The 10,000-nt window shown below is 38.0% G+C and overlaps 1 protein-coding gene across 1 annotated transcript in view; it reads right to left on the bottom strand.

Annotated features, from left to right (window-relative positions):
- The window catches only part of LOC125028725 (fat-like cadherin-related tumor suppressor homolog), a 33,997-nt gene that overhangs the window by 10,134 nt on the left and 13,863 nt on the right, over positions 1–10,000 (bottom strand). Inside the window, exons 8-10 of the mRNA XM_047618205.1 lie at positions 8,497–8,670; positions 2,150–4,507; positions 1,678–1,963 (exon numbers count right to left, since the gene is read on the bottom strand). Coding sequence (XP_047474161.1) covers positions 1,678–1,963; positions 2,150–4,507; positions 8,497–8,670 — 2,818 coding nt within the window. The remainder of the gene's footprint in view (positions 1–1,677; positions 1,964–2,149; positions 4,508–8,496; positions 8,671–10,000) is intronic.

Here is a 10,000-nt window from a genome sequence, read left to right as displayed (position 1 = left end):
ATATATATATATATATATATATATATATATATATATATATATATATATATATATATATATATATATATATATATATATATATATATATATATATATATATATATATATATATATATATATATATATATATATATATATATATATATATATATATATATATATATATATATATATATATATATATATATATATATATATATATATATATATATATATATATATATATATATATATATATATATATATATATATATATATATATATATATATATATATATATATATATATATATATATATATATATATATATATATATATATATATATATATATATATATATATATATATATATATATATATATATATATATATATATATATATATATATATATATATATATATATATATATATATATATATATATATATATATATATATATATATATATATATATATATATATATATATATATATATATATATATATATATATATATATATATATATATATATATATATATATATATATATATATATATATATATATATATATATATATATATATATATATATATATATATATATATATATATATATATATATATATATATATATATATATATATATATATATATATATATATATATATATATATATATATATATATATATATATATATATATATATATATATATATATATATATATATATATATATATATATATATATATATATATATATATATATATATATATATATATATATATATATATATATATATATATATATATATATATATATATATATATATATATATATATATATATATATATATATATATATATATATATATATATATATATATATATATATATATATATATATATATATATATATATATATATATATATATATATATATATATATATATATATATATATATATATATATATATATATATATATATATATATATATATATATATATATATATATATATATATATATATATATATATATATATATATATATATATATATATATATATATATATATATATATATATATATATATATATATATATATATATATATATATATATATATATATATATATATATATATATATATATATATATATATATATATATATATATATATATATATATATATATATATATATATATATATATATATATATATATATATATATATATATATATATATATATATATATATATATATATATAACTCTTGTGTGTGTTTGCGTGAGTGTTTATGTATATGTGTGGGTGTAGATGTGTTTGTGTGTGTATTTGTGTTTCTATGTGTTTCTGCGTTAGTGTGTGTCTGTGAGCGCATGTGTGCGTAAGAGCGTATTGCTGGCGCGCATTATGAATGTAATATCACGAAGCCATAATGCGCTCATCATAACCACACAATAAAATACAAACCTTCCCGGACTTCGGATTTACGTCCTTTGCTGCTATTAAACTTTTCTTGGGCTTGTTGACAGATGTTGGCAATCCAACATTTTTGTTTTCAATTGTGTCTGATAAATCTAGATAAAGCTGTGATAATGCATTTCAACAAATCTGCATTTGTTCCTCATTAGTGAGACATGAGTCACCAGAATGAAAACTAAGAACAAAATCTGACCGCGGAGTCACCGAGACTCACCCTTGATGGGCATGAAGTAGGAGTCATTAAGATTGTTGTGGTGGTCCCAGGGCTTTTGCAGTGACTCCGTGTCACTGTTGGAGGGAGGCGGAGGCGACAAACTGGGAGGCGCCACCACAGGTTTATTCAGGCTGTGAAGGAATTCATGGGAACGCCTAGACAGTGTCTCCAGCTCCAGGTTCTCGTGGTCGGCAGAAAGGTCAGCCAGGTGTTTGAGCGTGTTCAGTATGGCGGAGTCGGTGCCAGACGGAGTGTAAGAGGCCGGACGCGGAGGCAGCGGAGGGCCCTGCTGAATGCCGCCACAAGCAACGAAAGGAAAAGAAACTCAAAACAGGCAAGGAAATAAAACTTATAAGAAGCAGTTTTCTGACGTTATACAAACTACCGTACGATAAACATGAAATAAATCGAAATATAGAAATATGCTATAACTATCTACATGGTACCCATAACTAATAAAACTAATAATTACCTGATCAGCCTCCACATTGCAGATTTTGGAATTTCTTTTTGGAGCATCGTTAGCTTTGAGGTCATTCTTAACGTGGTTCTCGGTGAGCTTAATCCGGTTGTTCTGCTGGTGGCGCTTGTGTCTCCAGCGCCGACGCTGCCACGCCACGAGCACTAGCATGGCCACTACACACCCCAAGAATACTGCCAGGATGCACACAAGTTCCTCAAGCGTGATGTTTAGGGAGGAATCTGTCGCTTTCAGCTTTTGCAAAGGCTCGGTACAATACTCACCAGTAACATTTGGGGAGCATATACATTTGAAACCTCCGTAAAAGTTGAGACAAGTGCCACTATTTTGGCAAGGATTATGAGTACATTCATCAATGTCCAACTGACACATTGCCCCTGTAAAATGTTGACATTTGCATATTGGGCCATCAGCACCTTCCTCGCACCGGCCACCATTCTGGCAGGGGTTAGGGTTACAGTGCACACCGTATTCACAACGTTTTCCACTCAACTTCGATGGGCATCTGCACTTATAGGAGTGAGCTACAACGACGCATTTGCCTCCATTAAGGCAAGGTGAGGAGGAGCAGGGGGCTGTGTCAATTTGGCACTGCACTCCAGAAAACCGCTGGGGACAGGTGCACTTGTAGCTACTGCCACTCTCTACACATGTTCCTCCATTAAGGCAGGGGTGAGAGCCACAGACGCCAGCAGCAGCCAAATTTTCTGGGCACTGAAGTTCAACATTAGCAAGTCGCTTGAGTATTGCACCGCCGGACGAAGATGCTGTCATGGCTACAGGAAGTTCTACTTGGTCAATGTTTACTTGGTCCAGACATCCTGCGAAGCCTAAGCTGTTATGGTATGAAGACATACTGGAGCTGCGGTCTCTACTGATGGTGGCGCCCAAGAAAATGAAGTCTGAATCAACGTTGAGTATATCATTATCCCCCGGCGCAGCCCCAGAACTCATGTCACCATCTACACTTAAAGTGGATATTGTCCCTTCTCGGGTCAGATTGATAAAGTGCCACTGATCATCATCAACTCTTACTGCAGATACTCTTACCAAACCCTCACCACTTCCACAGTCCCATCGATATTGAATGTGGCCACTAGCCACTTCTAATATGCTGAAGTCAATATCGCCAGCAGCAAAAACAATTGTTCCTACTGGATGTCTAGTCCGCAAGAAGAGACTCAGTGTTAATGAACTGCTCTCAGCTTGACGTGCTACACTATACTGAGCATAACTTTTGCCTTTAAATGATAACGGTCGTAGTGGGTAATGGCAAGAGGGGCTTATACACTTAGTGAGATCTACTTGGCACTGTGGACCTGCATGTCCAGCGGGACACTGACAAGTGTAGTTTCGCGGCCCTGTGTCAACGGGTTTACACACTTCATACTCAGCACATGGACGATGTCCACACGCATTTATTAAATCTTGACACTGACTGCCACCATATCCCTGTTCGCAAACGCAACCTGACACGTGGGAGAATTTTGGTGCTACTAAACTTGCTAGTTGGGTATTGAATGGTACAGACACATCATCATTGATTTCAACAACGTCGATGCAAGAACCATGATTCATGCAGTGTGCTTCTCCTTTGCAAAGGGAATCCATTATCGTCAAAAGCGGAAGATTTAATTTCTTTTGTATTTCCTTTTCCTTGACCCTTAACTGTTCAAGTAAATGTCCTCTGGAAAGGTAAGCACCTTCGGAATTTTCTACCACTATCAGTACATCTAAATTCCTTTGTATTTCTCTCTTCTTTCTTTCCTCGATCTGTTCTTCAACATAATCAGAATGCGAAACAGTTGGCTGAATACTTACGAGTATAACAGATTCCTCCTTAACAGCAAGTTCTGATTTAATGCCCCTAATGAAAGCTTTCTGATATCGAGAGAGAAACTCGGCTGGTGACACAGGGCCTATCCTGACGATGACTGAGTTTTCTACCATGTCCTCCGTGATGACAGTTACATCGACCTTGGCCACTACGTCTCGCTCATACTTGCCATCTGACACGCTTATGTTTACGGTGTATGAGCCGGGGTCCAAGGGAGTAAGGGCCACTAAAGTACCATCCTGGCTGTCGATGTCAAAATATTTAACAGTTTTTGTGTCCGGAACGATGGAGTACACCAAGGTATCATATGGATCCTGGTCAAGGGCGGTTATACGCCCGATTATGCCGCCAGGGAAGGCCCTCCGGTAATTAATAACGGCGGCTTGCAGAGGGAACAGAGTGGGCGGGTAGCGAGACTCCTCGACCACCATCACCTTGACCTGAGTGTCGGCGTACAGTGGCGGAGACCCGCTATCCCAGACTCGCACGTCCATCAAGTATTCATTTTGTACCTAAAAAATAAAAAGAAGTAAATACAGTGGTTGTAACATAAACTCATATACACATACACACACAGTCTCTCGCACACAGAGACACATACAAACACACACACACACACACACACACACACACACACACACACACACACACACACACACACACACACACACACACATACACACATACACACAAACACACACATACACAGAAACACACACACACACACAAACACACACAAACACACAGACACACAAAGACATATATATATGAATATATTATATATCAAATCATTTTTGATAAACAGCTGTATCCAAATTTCAGATTTAAATTTTGTCACTTAAGGCAAGACTGGAGTGCCAACACTTCTGAACTGAATCACTAACGTATTCTGACTCGGCTTCGTCCTTACCCGCCGTGGTGCCCAGCCACAGCAGTAACCTCCAGGCGACAATTGCAACTTCTCGCGCCTGGGCGGTTCGCGAACCGCCGACCCCTCGGATGAGAGGCCGACACGTTACCACAGTACTAGCCCGGAGGCTTCACAAAAGGAGGCAGCTCTTGTTTTAAATAGTGCACGAGTATCAGAGACAGTTAAGGAGTGAGAAATGAGAGGTGGGAAGTGTAAATATATAAAACTCCCGACTGGAGCAAAAATTTACTTCCAAGCTTACAATGACGGACTATGAAGAAAGTTGACGAGTGAGCGAATTATGAAATTGCAAAGATAAATATGATAACTTAATTAAGAAAATGAGATTCAGTGATGTATCGTAAATTGAGAGTTAAGGGGACCGTCCCTGGGTTTGGAGGGGGGTTGGGTCGGGGGGGGGGGGGTTGAAAATGAGTTTTGCCCTGTTTCAGATTCGTATACTACTGTAGAATTACCCACGTGAATATGAACTCCGCGAAGAAAAAATAGGCGGTCAAACGAGGGCCTAACCCCGGACAACTATTTCGCTAATCAGCGAATTTCACAGTGGGTTGGTAGCCCATGATACTCTCCGAAGGGATATTTCAACTGAGTTGAGGATTTTTCCTCATCTCAGTAGTAAGTACCATGAGTATTAGCTTTCTTCTTACTCTCCCTTCCTCCCGTTGTACACCCTGTTTGCTTATGGTTGATTACCTAAGAGCATATTTATATTTACCCCACACCCCCTTTTCTTCCCTACCTCCCATTTTCGGTCGGTGGGGGGGGGGGGGGGTAAAAAAAGAAAATGGGACAACCGAGGTAGAGGGTAATGTGAGGAACAGAGGACTCCTGACGGCAGAAAAACGAGTTTAGAAGTACGTGGACGTGATATTACATCGTTATTTTATGGTCACGTGGACCGCGTAGTTGTGGCGCAGGATGACTTCAGTGCTAATATTGTAATTTGTGATGCTGTGCAATTACTATTGATCCGATCTGAATTAAATAAAGGACAAGAGATAGAGCAATGGTTGGGCTTTCTCTTATGTATAAAGTAGCCAGTAAGCAAACGAAAAAATATGGAAAATTAATAGAAAATTATAAAAAAAAAGTTTTTTTTTCTTCATATTTCAGACTTCTCACGGCTTATAGTTTTTGTCCGATCTCAAAATGCTTTTCCCCTAAACAGAACGTCAGTATGCGCATAGAACTACGTATCGTTTTTTTTTAATTCAAAATATGTATATTTTTTTTACGAACTTTTAACCTTTTTTTTCTCTCTCTTTTTTTTTTTTTTTTGCAGTTATGTAACATGCAATAATTTTGAAACGAATTAATGAATTTCCAAATTGGAATACATTGTTTTGTTTATATGACCTAGAGGTTTTCTCAGCAAAAGTAATATAGAAAATCAAGTGATAACTCTGGGACGTGAGAAGGCTAGAGTTAACCTGTATGAAGAGATTATAGTTACATACATTATAGTAATAGGGGAACCTGAATTCGAATAAGGTTGTTATCTGATGCATTTATTCTATTGTTTCATAAATATTTTTTTCTTATGAACTGATGCCATCCAGAATGGAACGGAATTATCCGCGAAACCCCAACCGTCCGCAACAGATTCACACGCCAACGATCGCGGCCACCGACCTGTGGCAGGGAACTTCTTTGCGTCTGATTAAGGCGCATTCCCTGGAAGTTCCTCTGAACAATCTCCTCCAGGAGGAGTCTCTTATGACACTGATGAATGGCAACATTCTTGTTACTTACACGCACGAACACGCACACGCACACGCACACAAACACACACTCTCTCACTCTCTCTGTCACTCTCACTCTCTCTCTTTCTTTCTCTCTATTATACTCATACTCACACACACGCACACGCACACGCACACGCACACACTCACTCACCCACCCACCCACCCACCCACCCACTCACTCACTCACTCACTCACTTACTTACTCACTCACTCACTCACTCACTCACTCACTCACTCACTCACCCACCCACCCACCCACCCACTCACTCACTCACTCACTCACCCACCCACTCACTCACTTACTCACTCTCCCACTCACTCACTCACTCACCCACCCACCCACCCACCCACCCACCCACCCACTCACTCACTCACTCACTTACTCACTCTCCCACTCACTCACTCACCCACTCACCCACCCACCCACCCACACACCCACCCACCCACCCACCCACCCACACACTCACTCACTCACTCACTCACTCACTCACTCACTCACTCACCCACCCACCCACTCACTCACTCACTCACTCACTCACCCACCCACTCACTCACTTACTCACCCACCCACTCACTCTCCCACTCACTCACTCACTCACTCACCCACTCACCCACCCACCCACCCACTCACTCACTCACTCACTCACTCACCCACCCACCCACTCACTCACTGCTTTTGGGAGTCTGGCTCCGGATTTCTCCTCAGGGTTGACTCCTGAGGCCTTTTCATCCACAAGGCAGTAGATTGTTTTGTGAAGGTTGAATTTTCATAGCCTTTGACCGTAAACAGACTGAACTACAAGGCAGCAGGTATTTTGTATAGGGTGAAATCCTTTAGCCTTTGACTATATACGGACTGAACTACAAGGCAGCAGTTGGGCACCACTATGCACGATGTGTGTATGAATGCACACACATACACACATACACACAAACACAGATTTGCACTGCGCACGCGCGACCGGAACTCCCGGTAAAATAGTCAACAGACATTGTAATACGATACAATAAAAAATGTTCTGCCTGAATCTTTGAAATACATCTAAATCATCCAAAGCATTGCGAAGCGAAGAATTGTGTATAAACAATATTATTTGCAGAACATTCAGGTACTTTTTTTTATTTAATTTCTATCTTCCACAATATTTTGATTTTAATAAAAAGTCATACCAGTATAAAAAGAAGCTTAATGTTTTTAGTGATTATTTTATGTGAAATAAGAAAAAACATTTTTTTCCCACAACTTTTTCCTTACAAACTTCCATGATATCGTTTTGTACCAACCACGAGGCAACATCAAACAATGTATCAAATGTATCAGTGTTAAGACGGAATGTATATTTTTTTTCTCCTGAATTCATCCATACAGGGTAAAAAATAAATAATAAAACTTGCTCTATGGCTACCCGCATGGCGCAAAGGCGTGACAGTGTGCTCGTAATTGTTTTGCAATGCTTGTGTATATCATGATCCCTGTGTTTTTTTTTTTTTTTTTTTTTTTCCCTCATCGAACTATTAGAACCCATTTAATGCTAAAAATTAGCAGAAAACATCAAAGCTAACACAAATGAACAAAATCCTCCTGATGTGTTAAATGAAAATCAAGCCTTACGAAAAAAGTAAAAAAAGCGATGTTTATAAATACTTCCGCCATCTTGTTTTGCTTGAACTAGGTCGCTACGAGAAGGAAGCTGCCACACCTGCCACGAACACAACCCTCAACGGCAAACACTGTTTCTAGGTTCGCCTGCGTTCGCGTTGATAAAGGCAAAGCCGGAATTCATATTCTCCAGAGAAGAAACACTCCGAAAGAAATACTAACGCGGTAGTTGAGTTTGTTCGTGGCAAGCCTGAGGGAGCCGTCCTGGTCGAGCGTGAAGGCGCGGTCTTCGTGGGCCCCGTTGATCAGTTCCCAGGTGAACGGGGCGCCGTGGGAGTCGGAGTCTGCGTCTGTGGCCATCAGGCGCAGCAGGGAGTAGCCGACAGGCCGGTTCTCCTGTGGCGTGATAAAACAAAGAAAATGTTAAAATGGAAGTCTCTTGTTTCAACATTAACCTTAAAAGTAAGACAATTCATATAACATATACATGTGTGTGTGTGTGTGTGTGTGTGTGTGTGTGTGTGTGTGTGTGTGTGTGTGTGTGTGTGTGTGTGTGTGTGTGTGTGTGTGTGTGTGTGTGCGTGTGTGTGTGTGTGTGTGTGTGTAGGCATTTTTGTAGCAGCTCAGAAACCCTTTGATACATCTCTCAAACATGTTTGCTTTGTATGCATATGCGAGCATTATTCTTTTCGTTTTGTATGCCTCTACTTTGATACAAAGTGATACATTCCGGCCAGCCAATCAGAGTGTGATATTTTTCATTTATATTTCACGTAGTTTCAGACAGACATTTAAATTTTCATTAATTACGAATTGCTTCGTATGTTTCATGATGCAAATTTCTTATTTAAAGGTGCATAAAATGTTTCTCTGCCTTTAGAGCAGTACATCAAATACAAATAAATTGAAGTCAATCATGACGGTCGCTGAAACAAACTTGTAAGATTTTCCAACGTGTCCGAGTCCTATGGCATGGTACTGAATTCGGTGGGATAGATATCTTCAAAATCATTCTGTATTTCCATTATATAACCTTACAGGCTCAAGAATTTCAAATGGATGGCTATGATTTGTTGATATATTACATGTACTAAGACAAGCAAATACCTGTAATCATTTGAATCATCCAGTTGTCCGAGGTTCGGCCTCAATGCGAACATCAAGCTCACTCGCGGTGAATACGATAAGATGCAAAACTTCCGTATAAAGAACAATGAATGTAAGCGAAGAGTGGTGTGTATAAACAATATAAGTTGCAGAGAAATTAGGCACAGTGTTTTGCATGTATTTAAAAAACACACCAGCATTATAAATACTTTAATGGTTTTCTATTATTTTTTAAAGTGAAATTAAGAAAAACAACTTTCCAAAATTGTTTGACAGTACAAACCTCGATGATACCATGTTTTCAAGTGACTTCAAGGCAACAAAAAACATGTATAACAGCGTTAGGGGTTTCGGGCTGCTAAAACAAAATTACATATATATATATTTTGTATGTATGTATAAGCATGTATGTATGCGTGTATATACATACGTGTGTGTGTGTGTGTGTGTGTGTGTGTGTGTGTGTGTGTGTGTGTGTGTGTGTGTGTGTGTGTGTGTGTGTGTGTGTGTGTGTGTGTGTGTGTGTGTGTGTGTGAATCCACATTACCATCACAAAGAGAGAAACATGTCTGGCTGCCTTACCGTTATATTTGGGGAAAGGCGTACCATCAACGCAGTT

Source organism: Penaeus chinensis, chromosome 9, assembly GCF_019202785.1.
Source record: "Penaeus chinensis breed Huanghai No. 1 chromosome 9, ASM1920278v2, whole genome shotgun sequence".
In the NCBI taxonomy this organism is placed as follows: domain Eukaryota; kingdom Metazoa; phylum Arthropoda; class Malacostraca; order Decapoda; family Penaeidae; genus Penaeus; species Penaeus chinensis.
This window is presented reverse-complemented; position numbering and strand designations above follow the sequence as displayed.